Below are 17,533 nucleotides of genomic sequence, written 5' to 3'. Positions count from 1 at the left end.
TATAACTTGTATTCCCTCCAGACAGTTATGTTTTATTTGCATACTCAAGCTTCCCTTCTCCTCTATCCTTGGACTGTAATACACTCTGTAAAAAGGAACTGTGTGTAACTCAACCACAAGTTTCTGGATATTCTTAACAAAGAGGCTTGTGTAAATTAAAAACTCAGTGTATGTATGTGCTGAACAAGAGAATGGTGTTAGACTTTAATAATGAGTGATCTTACTAAGATCTTATTAAGAGCTAATCCAATAAGCTCTTATGTTTGACACTTGTGATAAAAATTTTGAGTACTGCTCTGAAGTACGTGTAGTATATGTAAACACATACACAGAACTACCAATTACAGTGAGGTGATTTAATTAAGGATGTACCTATATAGGCAAGAGTGTTATACATATGTAAACTAAGTTACATTGGATTTCTCTCTCCATACTTCCATGAATTAGAAATGATTCATTTATAGTCTCGAAAATGAAAAACAGTGTATGAATAATCATGTCAGGTCACCGATCACAATGGAAAAGTAAGAAGTTTTAAAGAAGGACAAAAAGTCATGAATATAACCAGTTTCCTCTAACTCATAACTTATTTTTATTGACAAGACTAACTGCAAAAGAGCCCCTTGGGGCGGGCAGGGGGGGGGCGGGGAGGGGAACCTAACCAGCTTAACGTATCTCAAAGAAAGGAATTTGAAAGAATGTAACTCCAAACTCATTGTATCTTTTATGAGACTAAAAGGGAAAATTTTTTCAAAGCAGTGATATTCAAATATTTACTATCACTATACATAAAACTCAAAAATACTCAAATCGCCAAGATTAAATAACATTTGCATTACATGGCAAATAGGCTTTAGGTATACCACATTTATGGAAAAGGAATGATATTTCTTTATTATGAAATATCATTCATCTTAAGTGAGAATTGGCTTAAAAAAATAGTCTGTTGGTTTTAATCTAAAAACTAACCCAAACACAGCAATCTAGAAGGGTAAATTTTTTTCTCCATGATTAACTCCCTAATTTTATTATTATTTTGTCTAGTAAATAGTTAAAAAACAACTTGGTCTAATTTTCTTATTTGGTATTTATTTTGGGGGGAAGGTTTTTTTAGAAGAGAATGAGGACACAATTATTATTCATTGTTTTCAATGTATCTGGAACATAAAGCCAATAAACTGATACAAAGTTTCAAATTATCAGTTCTTTCTAACAAATATCTTTCATTTTTTAGTTACCCGATGGGAGTACTGAGAGATAAGTAGGTCTCTTAGATGTACTCCTAGGTCCTACCACAGATATACTCTTCGTTTTGAGAATTTCTAAAGGGTAGTGGTTATATTCCAGGCATGATTCTTTTTCCTTCTTTCTTTTTTTTTAATTTAAGAGAGAGAAAGCGCATGTGCACTTGTGCACACATGAGTGGGAGAGGGGCAGAGAGGGAGAGCAAATCCCAAGCAGGGCTCAATCTCACAACCCTGGGATCATGGCCTGAACCGAAATCAGGAGTGGATGCTTAACTGGCTGAGCCGCTGAGGTTCCCCCCTATCCAGGCATAATTCTTAATAAAACAGTGTTTACGACTGAAACGCCAAATAACTGTTTACTAAAACAAGATTAAAATTTATTTTCATTCTAGTACAGAATTGTCAAATGTAATGAAGTGAAGCTTTAGTGAAGAATACTGGTCCCGCTTTATGTTTTCTTAATCTAACTCATAGAAGTGTAGTTCAGACTATTTTATTAGTAAATCAGTTTAAAAATGCAGACTCAGTTTTATCAATTTGAATGTTTTCAGGTGGTATCAATATCACCATTGTTTTAATGTGTGCTTCATGGATTACGAGGGAGAATAGGTATCTCCTCCTATGTAAGCTTTCCCCTGCAGTCAGCTGCTGGATACCAATTTCCTACTTGACTAGATATGAATTCACTGTTGGTTTTATCAGGTTCAACCACAGGAAAGTGCTGATATTCAACTATTTTTGACATACATAAAAGGGCAATTTCATAAATTCCCACCTAAATGGATGCTGTGAGACCCTTTTCCCTATCTTTTGCTCACTGGTTAACACTATTCCAGGGGTCTTGAACAAAAGTATTTATTAATTTTTTAAAAGTTTATTTATGTATTTTGAGAGAAAGAGAGTGGGGGAGGGGCAAAGAGAGAGGGAGAGTGAGGATCCCAAGCAGGCTCTGCATTGTCAGCACAGAGCCCAACATGGGGCTCAATCCCACTAACTGTGAAATCATGACCTGAGCCAAAATCAAGAGTCAGATGTTCAGCCAACTAAGCCACCCAGGTGCCCAGAACAAAAATATTCAATATTGATACAAAGTTGTCATTTTTTCTACTTATTGTTGCCTCTCTGGATTTTTTTTTTTTTTTAAGTAATCTCTACACCCAAGATGGAACTTGAATTTATAATCCCATGATCAAGAGTTGCATGCACTACTGACTGAGCCAGCTGGACACCCTGGCTTCATCTTTGTTCATCTTTGTCCATCACCACCATCTGGATTCTAACTTGAGAAATTCTTCCCCACTCTGAGGCCACAAAAATATTTTCATAAATTTTCTTCAATTAATTTTACAAATCTATTTCTTATTTTCAGATCTATAATCCATTCGGAATTTACATCAGGGGGAAAAGGGACTCATTTTTCTCCATATATTGAGTCTACTTATTCAGTGCTACTTAGTGAACCATCTATCTTTTCCTGCTGATTGATAATCCTCTAACATATATCACATTTACATAGTAACTTGTGATAGAGGGCCTTTGTCTGGGTTCTTCTTTCTCTGTTCACTGACCTTTTTAGTTTGTTATTAGTACTATACTAAAAAATTACTGTAGCTTCCAAACATGGTTAGTATCTGATAGGATGAAATTCCTTCCCTCTATTATCCTTTTTTAATGAAATTGTCTTAGCTAATTGTGGGTTTTCAGTTTTCTGCCTAAATGCAGAATCAGTTTGTGAAGGGCCACTCAAAATCCTCCTGGGATTTTGCGTAACATTACATTGACTATAAATAAAGGAAAATAGGTCAATATAATCTTAAAATATGGTATATCTCTCCCCTTTGTTCATCTGTATTTAGAATTTGTTTTAAATTGAGGTATAACTGACATGTAACATTACATTAGTTTTAGATGCAGAACATAATAATTCCATATTTGTGTACATTACAAATTGATCACAGTAAGTCTAATCGTTACAAAGATTTTTTTGTGTGTGATTAGAACTTTAAAAATCTACTATCATAGCAACTTTCAAATATGCAATACAATATTATTAACTATAGTTACCACACTGTACATTAAGTCCCCAAGACTTATTTATTTTATAACTAGAAATCTGTACTTTTGATTCCTTACTAAAGGAATCCAGAATCCTTACTAAAGACTTAAAAATTTCTCTGTTAAGTCTTATGGGATGTATTAAGTTAATTCCTACATAGTGATTCATTTTCATTGCTTTTTAAATGATTTCTCATTATACTTTGTTAAGTGGTTACTGAGGGTACATAGAAAAGCTATTGATTTTTGAATGCTGATTTGGATCCAGCATTTTGACAACTCTATTCATAGTTATAATAGTTTGTTGATTCCCTATGGTCTTCTATGCTAATGACCATATAACTCTGAAATAATCACAATTTGGTGTCTTCTAATCCTAATTTGTATTTTTTTTTCTCTTCTTGTGGTTTTGGCCAGCTCTGTTACACAATATAATTAATAACAGATATCCTTTGTCTAGCTCAGAACCTTAAAGAGCATGTGTCTCCATTAAGTATGGCTTTTTTCCCCATTAAAGTTTTCCATTATACATTATATTCTCACTGGGTTTTTTTGTCGGATAGCCTTTCTCTAATAAAAGGGTGGCCCCTTCTTATTTGTTGAGAATTTTCATCATTAAAATGAATTGTTTTGGCACCTAAATTTCATAATATGTTATTCTAAAAAGCTGAAGAATATATTTTCATTTGTTTGGAGTTAAAATGAAGAAACAGATGAGAACAGTAATGCAGGAAGCTAAAGAGGAGAGCTCCCTTTGGAGGCTAATCTTATGAAATTAAGACTAAGTAATTGCAAGATTAATGAAGTGACTTTTGATTTATTTCTGGAAACAAAGATGAACAAAAACAAATTATTTTCCCCTAGTCTCCTTAACTGGATTTACTTTAATCATTAAAATGGGCCATTTTTCCTTATCTGCCATGCTCTAATATAGTGCACTAGAAAATCAACAGATGCAATAAGATTCTAGAAAAAGTTTTTTATAGGGCTCAGTCAGTTGAGTCTCTGACTTCAGCTCAGGTCATGATCTCACGGTGTCTCCCTCTCTCTCTGACCCTCCCCTGATCATGTAGGCTCGCATGCTCTCTCTCTCTAAAATAAACAAACATTAAAAAAAAAAAAAGCACCTTTGAAAAAGCCTTGCTTATCTAAGCCTTTGAAGTGCCATTTGAGATGTTCTCTGTCCTTATCTTGAGCTTGTTGTCACAAATGAAGGGAAGTAAAATCTTCACATTCCAGATGGTTTTATCTAGGGTAGAAATTACTGTAAATATCTAAGAAACTGAATTCAAGCCTAAGTGAAACAAAATGCTAATCTCCACAGAATATAGTAAATGTTAATGTTTTGGTTCAGTGAGTGCATCAATCCTGAGTGATCTTGTTGATTTGTTTTTAAATTATACTGTGAAAAGTTTACTTACGCTGAATAAAGTTAACTAGAAATAAGAAACTAAATCCTTTTGCATTCAGGCTTTGTACTTAATAAAAGACTGCGTGTTACATATGTTGTGTTTGACATCTGATTAGGAAAATGAAACTACATTTTTCTTAATAATCACAAAATCAACAGATGAACCCTCATGTGATGCTTAATGGATGATTTCCTCCTCCTGTAACAATTGAGGGTATCTATATTCTTGTTTCCTTCACAGGGAAGCAGGAAAGCAACTGAATTCTCATGACATGCTGTGCTTACACCAGGCTTTGATGTGCTGATGAAAGAAGTGTGCTGTGAATAGGAATACAGGTGAACTTAAATATGAAAGCAGTCTTTTAGAAGTTTTTAGAAGTCTTTTAGAAGCTCCTAGATTTGTGTTACAAGACAATTTTTAAAAACCCACATAATTGTGTTTAAATTAAAATTTAAATCTGCCTTTAAATACAAGCAGAAAGATGTATGATAAGAGGATTTTCCTTAGAGTAGATAAAACTCCTAAGTTGGCCTGAAACCTCTACTAAGAATGGGCCCGTCAATACAAATACGGCCTCAAAACTGGTGGTGTCAGCATGACCAGAAAAACTTTGGAGTCAAGGAGTACGAGGATACTTGGGAGTTTTCAACAAAATGCTTTGGGCCACAACTGGGAATCCCGCACCAAAACACCTGCCTCAGCCCCCAACAGGACAGGGAATCTATCTTCCACAACTCCCTTTTCCTGGAACCTCAATAGCATGAGATGGAAAAAGAGTTCAGGGATAACTCTGAAACCTTCTGAGGGCTTTATCCTCACCCCGTCACTAGGCCAAACCTTCCCATTCCTTGCTTCCTTGTCTATGTTCAGTGGGGCAGGGTCGGTTGGGGAGGTAGAGTTTGATAGGAAAGGAACATTATTTCAATTTTGTCTTATGAAGTAAAATTTTCAAAAAAACCTTCAAATCTTCAAATAAAACTCACTATTTCCTGTCTAAAAGCCAATTATGAGCTCTTTGTTTATGGTGTGTTTGTAACTAATTAACAAGAAGAAAGGGGCCTGTGGGGGAAAGATTGGGCTACTGTTTATTGTAATGCTGGAGGAAACTTTCCCATGGATTCTTCATTTTCTTAACATAGTACCTGCATTGTCAAATCATTCTGAAGAAACCAAAGCTCCTAATTTCTCTTTAGTGAAAACCTCCAAAGTCACTCAGGATAGAAGGCCTACACCTCCTGCAAGATTGCTTTAAAGCTCTTCTTAACTCAGCCCAAAAAACTTCCAACGTCATGTTGAAGACTAAATGGCACTCAATGGAAACCTCATAAAAACATGACATTTAAAAACATTAAAAATTTTTAAAATGTTTATTTATCTTTAAGAAAGAGACAGAGACAGAGCATGAGTGGGGGAGGGGCAGAGAGAGGAAAACACAGAATCTGAAGCAGGCTCCAGGCTCTGAGCTGTCAGCACAGAGCCCCACGATGGGCTTGAACTCACAAACTGCAAGATCATGACCTGAGCCCAAGTCAGATGCTCAACTGACTGAGCCACCCAAGTGCCCCTATTAATGTTTTTTACTAATGTTTTTTTAATTTATTTTTGAGAGAGAAAGAGAGAGAGAGAGAGAGAGAGAGAGAGAGAGAGTCAGAGTGTAAGCAGGAGAGGAGCAGAGAGAGAGGAGACACAGGATCTGAAGCAGGCTCCAGGCTCTGAGCTGTCAGCACAGAGCCTGAAGCAGGCCTCAGATGCTTAACCGACTTAGCCACCCAGGTATCCCCTTTTTGCTTTTTTATACTATTTTCCCTTTCTAGATTTATTTTACTTTTCTAGACATATTTTACTTTTCTTTACCTCCAGTCTTCACCTAAGTTTATTCTCGGCAGCTCAGGAATAAGTCTAAAGGAGTTACCAGTTTCATTAACGTAAACTCATGAAGAAAGCGCAGAAGAACTTTCATGACCAAGCAGAAGAGACACAGGGTATGACCACAGTGAGTCTGGATCTAGCCATCTCAGCATCAGCCAAAATCACCCAGGGTGTCACAGCATTGGATGAGAGCAGACGGCCAGGAAGACAGATGGTCAGGGTCATCTTGGCATCATTTAAAAATTATCAACAAAATAAACAATAGAGCTGAAATGGCAAGAAGATCACCATAAATGCCAACAGATTTCATCACTCTTGGCACAAACAAGCTCTTTCTAAGATACATCGACATAAAGGTTTTTCTTTCCAGGAGAGAGCTGAAGGGAATCCTTACCTCATATTTTCCTTTCTTCTCTAGAGGCTCTGATTCTTCAGGCTTCCCGTCTCTGTCCCCTCTGAGCTCTTCCAGAATGAGAACTGTCTCCCAGTTACTATAATGACGGGCTGGGAAAATGTCTGAATGCATGCTGTCACCAAAGTAAACGACCTGTAAGTCAGACAGCAAATTCCGTTTGAGGGATGAGAACTGTGCAAGAAAGTGTTCACTTCATGGAAGCAGAAAAAAATTCGTCAACAGGTATCAGAGTAAGACAAACGTTACATAAACATCCTTGAGTAACGTCACAGGTGACTGTAAACTGGCCGCATTTGGTTTGCAGGACACCAGTCTGTTGTAAGAAGTTACACGATACATTTGCAGGTAGAAGAAAGGCAGAGGCTAACTGATTTTATTCAATTTTCTGAAGAAGTCAGAGTCCGTATGTGTGCAGATGAACCTGCCCTCAGGATTGAAGAACTGATGACATATTACAGATGACCTGTTCTTGTTACAGTGGGTTAGATTAACAGGAGCACACATCACAGCCCTTGCCCAGGAGTTTCTGGTACCCACCCAAACCTGCCGAAACAGAATCTTGGACAGGGGGTTGGGGCGGGTGGACTCTGGGAGGCTCCCCAGGTATTCTGAGGCATTGCCCCACTGATCTAATCCATAACCCTCAATTTACACATGAGAAACGAGAGTAAGGGAAAATGAACTAGAACCTTCAAGTCAGGATGCTCTGTCTACTAAACCCCTCAAGAATTCCCAGGGGCTTATGGCAAAGTGGGAGCCAATGGAGCAGGTCTCAGTTACACACTGATCTGTCCAGTAAACGTTTTTCAGAAGAAAGGGTTCTGCTGTAAAAAATGCACCAATGTCCAACATCAACAATGTGACCAGAGTATCAAAAGCAAGTGGGTCTTTAGGCTAGTCTGTGCTGTATTTCACTTACTGCAAAATTTTTTTGAGAACTGTTATAGGGTATCATTCCTCAGGTACCCCATACACTTATCCAGTGTATCCCCTAGAACTGTGGCTCCCTGCTTGGAATCTCTGCTCTTTTCCGTTAGAGATGAAAACCCAGTCTAGATCAACAAAGAAAGGGCTCGTTTAAGCAGAAGAAATAAGAGACTGACAGATAGGCAGAGGTACATGATTTCCCCCTAGATAACTAAGCTGAATGCATTTAGAATTATGTTTTAATTTATAATGGTTTATGTCTGTAAGTGGGCATCAAGAACTCCATCTCAATCAGAAAATACCTTGGGTTCACTTTTGCCGGTCATTTTCTTCAGAAGTTCATAAAGGTGGACAGCGTTCCCTTGGGAGTACCAGCCAGGTTTATCCAGAGATGGCAATGCCTCCTGCTCCTCATCATTCTCTGAAAATAGAGTTTGACAATCATATGCTTTTTTTTTTTAATAATCCTATACTTTTTAATCAAGTAAGAGCACCCATATGGGCAGACCACACCAAGCATGGCTGCAGGACATGTATAAGAAGGAACCATGTGGGAACGGGAGCTAGCATTCAGTGAGCACCTATGCATTACAAGCCCTCCATGGATGTCTTTATCTCTATGTATAGATATATGTTTTTTCATGTACATATAATAATATGTTTTTACCATAAGAGACTCTTAAAGACTGAGAATCAACTGAGGGTTGGTGGCGGGCATGGAGAGGGGAAAGTGGGTGATGGGCATTGAGGAGGGCACCTGTTGGGATGAGCACTGGGTGTTGTATGGAAACCAATTTGACAATAAATTTCATATTAAAAAATTATTTAAAAAATGTTTTTAAAATAATTTCATTTTTTAGAGCAGTTTTGGGTTCACAGCAAAACTGAGAGGTACAGAGATTTCTGATATACCCCACTGCCTCTGCACACGCATAGCCTCCCCCATTATTGGTGATAATGATGTGTCAAGGTAGGTTCATCAACTGAAACAAATGTACTACTCTCGTCGGGGGGGGGGGGTGGCGGGGAGAATACTGATAATGGGAGAGGTATGTATTTTTATTCCTCATAACAACCCTCTTAACTGAGCAGAAATCTCAGAGAAGTTATTTTGTTCAAGGTCTCAAAGCTGATAACTGATTTATTATTAACCAAACTCCACAGTTTACATTAGGACTTCAAATGGAGGCTAGAAGTCAGACCCATAAACCATCTCTAAATTTGGATTCCTGGACCTGGATATGGCTCATGGAATTGCCACAAACAAGAAACAACTGTAGCACAAAAGAAATTTTTATCTGTCATCTTCTGTAATATCCATATGGATTGCTATTTACTGTCTTTTTTTTTATTATTATTTTTGAGAGAGAGAGAGAGAGAGAGAGAGAGAGAGAGAGAGAGAGAGAGGTGGGGAGGGGCAGAGAGACAAGGAGACACAGAATCCAAAGAAGACTCCAGGCTCTGAGCTGTCAGCACAGAGCCAGACGTGGGGCTTGAACCCACAAACCGTGAGATCATGACCTGAGGCAAAGTCGGACGCTTAACTGACTGAGCCACCAGGCGCCCCTACTGTCCTCCATTATATTAAGAACAGGTCAGCAATGAATTAAAAAAAGGTGGACTTTAGATTGCATTTTGAACCTCATTTTGTGAAGTATTGTTTATACAATCTCCCTCATATTGACTCAGGAAACAGTTCTATATTATGAAAAATGTAAACCAGTATTATTTTCATAAAATTCAATTATGCCGTGGTTTCAATTTAAAACATTCTTAAGAACTGGGCAAAATGCATTAATTTAAGAAATCTTCCTATGAAAATATATATTCAGAACAATTTTTTGTACCTGAGTATCGTAAGATGTCCAAATTATTCCTCAAATCTTTTAACTTAATGACTAATGGATTTTTTTAAATTTGTTTTTAATGTTTATTTATTTCTGAGACAGAGAGAGACAGAGCATGAGTGGCGGAGGGGCAGAGAGAGACGGAGACACAGAATCTGAAGCAGGCTCCAGGCTCTGAGCTGTCAGCACAGAGCCCAACGCGGGGCTCGAACTCACAGACCGTGAAATCATGACCTGAGCGGAAGTCGGACGCTTAACCGACTGAGCCACCCAGGCGCCCCAATGACTAATGGATGTTTAGGTGATAACCTTCAAGGAGAAAAACTCAGACCAAAGCTCAAAGTTGTTCCTATAACAGGGTTGGATAGAGCTGGAAGAGCAATCAATTAAAGCAAATAGTAAATCAAACAACCTTTTTATTTTCTTATTGTTAAGAGCATATGGACAAGAAAAGTAAAAACAAAGTAGTAAAATTTTATTTTTATTTATTAAAAAAAATTTTTTTTACATTTATTTACTTTTGATAGAGAGACAGAGCACAAGTGGAGGAGGGGCAGAGAGAGAAGGAGACACAGAATCCAAAGCAGGCTCTAGGCTCCGAACTGACAGCACAGAGCCCGACACGGGGCTTGAACTCACAAACCGCGAGATCATGACCTGAGCCGAAGTCAGACGCTTAACTGACTGAGCCACCCAGGCGCCCCACAAAGTAGTAAAATTTTAGTCAGTAAAAGAGTCCCAAAATGAATATGGGGAAATGATACAGTCAAAGCTATGGCTAACAATCCTGAACAAAGATAAGTTCCATAACTTAGGTCAGAAAACCTTGCTATAGAGAGCAAGAGTTTTGTGAGAAGTTTTGTGTACCTGTGCCTGACCACTCACCTCAGCCCACAGCTGCCTGAATGTGGTTCATGTGGCAGCTCACACCTGTTCCCCCCAACTCCCAGTGTGCTTGGAGTTACTATCTTAATGTTTAAACAGTATGTATTTATGTGATTTTCGTCAGTAATACACTTACATATATTAAAAGTCCCATTTTTGAACTCTATCTGCTATGCACTCACCTCTTCTACAAAAGGTAACATATATTCTTTTCCTCTCCCTTTTAAAAACACATTTATTGAGGTATGAGTGATATACAATAAACTGCGCATATTGCAAACATACATTTTGAAGAGTCGGCATGTGTACATACTTGTTATGAGCTGAACTGTGTTCCCCTCAAATTCATATGTTGAAGCCCTAACCACCAACATCTCAGAATGTGACCGTATTTGAAGACAAGGCGTTGGAAGTGATTAAGTTAAAGTTCAGTCATTAGGGTGAGTCTAATATAATACGGTTATTGTCCTCATTAGAGATTGAGACACAGAGAATTAGGAGATTATGACACAGAAGGAAGACTCTATGTTATTGGAAAAAGATGCCCCTCCTAAGAAGAGAGGCCTCAGAAGAAACCAATCCTGCTGACACCTTGACCTCAGACTTCTAGCCCCCAGAACTGAGAGAAGATACACTTGTGTTGTTTAAGCCACTCAGTCAGCGGTATATTGTTATAGCAGCCTTGGCAATTAATACAATACCCACGAACCCTCCCATTTAAACAGAAGTATTAGCACATTCTTCTGCAATTTAATTTTTTAAAAAAACTCCTCTAGATACTACATTGTTATGTACCTAGTTTTTAAAATAGATGCATGTTCCATAATTTATTTAATAGTCATCTATTGGTAGCTATGTGAGATGTTGCCAATCTTTTGTTGTTATGAGGAAAAAGTTACAAACATGAGAGAATCCTCACAGCTTGGTGGGATCAAATAGACTCTGAGATGGAAAAAACTCATTTTCTTTTTTTTCTTTTGCTCTTTATTTCAACTATCTTTTACAGAACACTTTAGGTACGAGGTATATAGCAATGAACTAGATGGCCCAAGTCCCTGTCCTCAGGATGCTAATATTCTGGTAGCAATCTCTGACTTGGTAGAGGTTTACTTAGCAATGATTTATAATTAAAAATATATCTCTAATTCTTTTGATTTCCTGAACTCCTTTCTATATAATGTGGACTTGACTGGACATTTAATATTTTCTCTTACATATCCCTTCTTCAATTTTGAGTTAGAAATTTTTTTTTCCCAATTGTGCATTTTTTTTATACACAATTTCTCCATTTATTCTTTGGCATGGGCAATAAGACATTTAAAAAGTAAGCTTTTTTTTTAGTGATATCCACATGCAATGTGGGGCTTGAACTCATGACTCCCGGGATCAGAGTCATGCTCTTCTTAGCCAAGTGCCCCAAATATGTTGTAATAATTTTTATATTGGCTTAATACTGAAAATGCTGTATTTTAAAATTTATTTTTTCAAGTAAGCTCTAGGCCCAATGTAGGGCTTGAACTCATGACCTCGAGATCAAGAGTCACATGCTCTACCAACTGAGCCAGACAGGTGCCTCCCTTAAAAAGACACTTTTTAATGAAAATATCTGCTAAAATGCTTGTCTGTGTTGGGAGCCATAAAAGGAAAATTACATCTTAAGAGAAATAAATACCTTACCAGTGAGTAGGAGCAAATTTAATAGAATAGAAAGCAAAACCTTTATCTACTTTGGTTTGGGGTTATAATTCATAATTCTTTAATATTCATAATTCTTTAATAACTAGTAGCAGTTAATTCTTTAAAAGTCTTTTCCTTTAGTTTATTCTTTAACTATCTAGCTCATTTCCATACCTAATATGATGGGAAGTTTGTTTCTTTTCAGAATAACAATCTTCAATTAACAGCTCTAAGAACTTCTCTCTTAGGGTTACTAAAATCTGTCATTGGTGATCTGACCAGTAGTATCTGCTTTACCAGAAAATTTGTTTAGAATGCAGAATCTAGGGGCACCTGGGTGGCTCAGTCGGTTGAGCGTCCAACTTCGGCTCAGGTCATGATCTCAGTATGTGAGTTCGAGCCCCGCGTCGGGTTCTGTGCTGACAGCTCAGAGCCTGGAGCCTGTTTCAGATTCTGTGTCTCCCTCTTTCTCTCTCCTCCCCCACTCACGCTCTATCTCTCTCTTCTCAAAAATAAATAAACGTTACAAAAAATTTAGAATGCAGAATCTAAGGTTCTACACAGACTTACTGAAACAGAATCTCCATTCTAACAAGATCCCTAGGTGGTGTGAGTGTGCATTAAAATCTGGGAAACACTGATGTGGAGAGAACAGCAGGATTGAAAACCTGATAGAAGAACAGAAGGCATTCATTCTGGCAAGGCCAGACTAATGGGCATCTGGAGGGATCAGACAGAGTGCAGATGAAAAGGTAACTTAGCAACCAGGTTCAGAATCGCCTTAGATGCTTCATGGGGTGGGGAGCCAAAGAGATTCTGTGTGTATGTGATTAACTATACTATATGCCTGACAGTAAGTAATAAGTGACTCATATAACATATGTTTAAAGTTATTAAAATATATTTAAAATTTATATTTAAATGAAAATATGTGCCAAGTATTTGAGGGCAACAGGCAAGAGATGGAAGAAAGGAGAGATATAAAGTAAGGGCAGGAGGATGAGGTAAGAGACTCACAGGGAAGAGAGTAATGAAGGCCTAATGGGAAGGAAACAGAGAGCAGAGAGGAGGTAGTTTAAACAGGACTTGATGTACAACATGCTGGATGTGAAAGGGCGAAGACACTGGAGGTTTATAGCTGGGGGGCAATTCACTAGATAGTCAAGTAATGAAGATAAAGATTATAAAGGGGCCAGCGTGTACGGTTGCACTTTCTAGGAGGAAGGAGAATATCAAGTCTCATTTCAGAATACTGAGCAGAGCTGTGAGCAGGAGGAAACGTGGTATGAGCCTCCAGGGAAGTCTCAGGGAAAGATTTCAGAGTGTACTGGTGACAGCTGAGGCCAAGAAACCAAAGATAGCAAGTTGGGAATCACGGTTTTCAAACTGAGGGCAGGAGGATGGGTAGCTGACGGCACAGGGGACACAGCAGTGAAAAAGATATCGTCACTCTCCTCAATGAAGTTACAATTTTGCAAGATGGACTCCTCTCCTCTCCACCTCTCCACCCCCTCCCCAGGCTTTTGCACTGGCAAAAAGCCGAATCACAGCGATGGGGCAGGATGCTGCATATTTTGCCTAGAAGGAGGCACTCAGCCCCCGCCTACTCGGACGCAACTCTCCCCCTTTCTTGTCCCCATGACAATGGATGACGTCAGGCCTGTGCGACAGCTGCAAGGACACACTCACCCAGCGCCTTCCATCCCAGATGCGTCCTTTGCCTTATTTTACTTCTACTTTTAACCATTTGGAGCAGTGATTTGATTTACATGACACTGGAGGTTACCAGAACAGGCTGACATGACTTGCATGATACGATAACATTAACAGCCATATGGAGGATGGGTGGTTTGAGGGTTACAAGGCTGATGGGGGCGGGACATCAGTTATTAAGTACCGTCATACCCAGTAGTGATGTGAATGTATCAGTTCATACAAGGGATGATAAGGGCAGTGGCAGGAATATGGTAGGTGACCAATCTGAGAAAACTGAAGGCAGGTGTGATGTGAAGGGGAGAGAGTAACAGAAGATGACTGATTTTCCTGGTTTGGGTAAGATCTGTTGGAAAAGTTATAATGGAATTACAGAATATGGGAAGAGGAGCATGCCAAGATTGGGGGGGGGGGCGGAATTAATGAGTTATTATAAGCACATCCCAAGTTTCCTGCAATGCTAGGGCTGTAGGGTGTGGAGAATTTAGAAGGCAGATAGAAATATGCCTCTGTAAGTCAGGGGAAAAGTGAGGTCTAGAGATAAGGAATTGGGAGTCACTCATATATAGGTACTAGCTGAAACCGTCAGAGTGGTAGCTGAAGACAGCAGGAGAAGAAAGGAAGGCTAAGATAGAATGCTGCCAAACATTAACCTTTAAAGAGAAATGTTATACCATGGATATTAGTTCCAAACTGACTAAAAACTCATGTAGACACTTTATTATATGAAATGTAGAATGCTTCGACATTAACATTAAGGAAAACTCCGTTTGAGAAATAGGTGTGAAGCTTGGAAAATATGCCATTTAACCAAAAAGTTCACTGAACTGCATATACAGGACTGAATCAGACTTTTCTCTGGTTACTCTTCAAAGGAATAAATTTATTTGTCTTAAACATATGGAAGACTTTTTTTTGTTTAATGGAAATCAGTGAATTCAACAACGATGGTCAACAAATTTTTCCCTTACTATTGTTAGCAATCTTTAGAAGATTACATACTGATTTAGAGGCTACATTTGTGTTGCTGTTTACTCATAGCTATTATTAACTACATAGTTTCATTTGTTTAAAAAAATTTCTTTTAATGCTTATTTACTTGTGAGAGAGAGAGAGACAGAGTGTGAGTGGGGGAGCGGCAGAGAGAGAGGGAGACACAGAATCTGAAGCTGGCTCCAGGCTTTGAGCTGTCAGCACAGAGCACGACGCGGCACTCGAACTCACGAACAGTGAGATCATGACCTGAGCCGAAGTCAGATGCTTAACCGACTGAGCCACCCAGGTGCCCCCATAGTTTCATTTGTAAGAAAATAATTTTAATAACTTACTTTGTATTGATTTTGAGCACAATGAATATCTTACTGTAATAAAATATTTTGTTAAGAGAGAGAGAGAAAGATGAGGGAAAACCATCAGTGGAAACAAAGTAGTTACAGGTAGGCAAAGACTCAGAATCAGCAGCAAAACAAACACTACAATACAGCATCATGAATTAGAGAATCTTTTTTTAAAAATTTATTTATTTTGAGGAAGGGGGGGGAGTGTGTGTGTGTGTGTGTGTGTATGTGTGTGTGTGTGTGTGTGCAGGAGGGGCAGAGAGAGGGAAAGAGACAGAATCCCAAGCAGGCTCTGCACTGTCAGCATGGAGCTCTATGCCAGGCTCGAACTCATGAACCCTGAGATCATGACCTGAACTGAAGTCAAAAGTCAGACACTTAACTGACTGAGCCACCCAGGCACCCCAAGGGCATATTTTGTTCTTGTAAACTGAAGACATGAGAATATGCATATATGTCCATGAAAATGGTCTAGTACAGTTGTTTTCAATGATGGCAATTTTGGACCTCAGGGCAAATTTGACAATGTCTGGAGACATTTCTGGTTGCCACAAATTGGGAGGTGAGATGATTAGAGGCTAAGGATGCTGCTAAGCAGCCTACAACATATAGGACGGCACCGCCACTCCCACTAACAAAGAAATATCTGGCCCCAAATCTCAGGAGTGCAACAGTTAAGAAACCCTGGTCTAGCAGAAAGTGAGAAAGTGATGGTGGTTTTTATATACTGGTTCAATGTCTCATATAAATCATTGCTGTTAAGAAATAACATCAGGGATTCAAATAATACTCTTTCTGTTAAACAAACAAACAAATATTAAATGTTTCCCTCCTCTTCACAAATTTATATTTAAACACATAACTAAGTACTCAACGATGTTTATTTTTATCTGCAGGATCTTTGTATTTTCTTCCAAGAAAATCTATACCTGTTCTATACCTATTATAGTACGTACGTTGTTCTACAGAGAGTTTTATTAAATTTTCACACACACCAGTAACAGAAAACAACGCACATTAAAAATACACCAAATTTTTAATACACTGGGGACCACAAATGTATTAACTTATGCTAACAAGTTACTGCATTTTTGCACTATGTCTGTTTAATTGAAAAGTATCGAGAGACAGAAGGATGAACTGTTTAAAAACTATTATGTAGAAGAACCTATCTGCAGTCTGGTTTCTATCTCCGTCATTCTCTCTGTATCTCACATATAAGCCCATGGCTTTAAAATATCCTTCTATGAGTTAAGGACTCTCCCAAATTTATACCCTGACCCTAAAGCTGTTCCCCTTGGACTCCACGCTCATCCATACAATTTCCTAATTGTTAGTCCCCGCTGAAGAATTTGTAGGCATGTCAAAACATGATTTCTTAATCACCACACCACCCCATACAAACTTTTCTTCTGTAACCTTCCTCACGGCTACATGAGGATTCACTCCTTTGCTCAATTCAAAAAAAAAAAAAGAAAAATCAACAAGTCATTTTTGATTATCTTTTCATCTGCTGCTTCTGAAAGCATCACCAAGTCCTACTGTCCATCTCCACAATGCATCTTAAATATGTCTCCTCTCCATCTCCAGTACTACCTCCTCAGACCAAACTACCACGGTGTCTTACTTGGGACACACTTAGTGCCTGGTTTCTTCTTCCCTCTCTCCCCGCCTCCCTCCCTCCCTTCCTCCCTCCCCCTCTCCCTCCCTTCCTTCCTACCTTCCTTCCTTCCCTCCCTCCCTTCCTTCCTCCCTTCTTCCTTTCCTTTTCTCTTTCTTTCTTTCTTTCTTTCTTTCTTTCTTTCTTTCTTTCTTTCTCTATTTTTGGGAGTGAGAGAGAGAGAGACAAGCGCAAACAGGGGAGGGGCAGAGAGAGTGGGAGACACAGAATCCGAAGCAGGCTCCAGGCTCTGAGCTGTCAGCACAGAGCCCAATGAGGGGCTTGAACTCAAACTGGGAGACTGTGATCTGAGCCTAAGTCAGGCACTTAACCGACTAAGCCACCTAGGCACCCCCATGGTTTTCCTCTTTCTATTCTTCCCACATTCAATCCATTCACCACCCTCAGCCAAAGAGCTCTCCAGATTACCCGTACACCTCAACTGAATGCTTCACATAGCTTGTGGAATAAAATTCAAACCCATTTTCA

General features: G+C 38.7%; 1 protein-coding gene across 2 annotated transcripts in view; it reads right to left on the bottom strand.

Moving 5' to 3' along the window:
- The window catches only part of NT5DC1 (5'-nucleotidase domain containing 1), a 139,229-nt gene that overhangs the window by 7,523 nt on the left and 114,173 nt on the right, over positions 1–17,533 (bottom strand). For both annotated transcript variants that reach the window (XM_049654200.1, XM_049654202.1), the window contains exons 9-10: positions 8,228–8,346; positions 6,978–7,130 (exon numbers count right to left, since the gene is read on the bottom strand). In XM_049654200.1, the coding sequence (XP_049510157.1) occupies positions 6,978–7,130; positions 8,228–8,346 (272 nt within the window). The remainder of the gene's footprint in view (positions 1–6,977; positions 7,131–8,227; positions 8,347–17,533) is intronic.

Source organism: Panthera uncia, assembly GCF_023721935.1.
Source record: "Panthera uncia isolate 11264 chromosome B2 unlocalized genomic scaffold, Puncia_PCG_1.0 HiC_scaffold_24, whole genome shotgun sequence".
Classification (NCBI taxonomy): Eukaryota; Metazoa; Chordata; class Mammalia; order Carnivora; family Felidae; genus Panthera; species Panthera uncia.
Note: the sequence above shows the minus strand (reverse complement) of the source record. Positions and strands in the feature narration are given on the sequence as shown.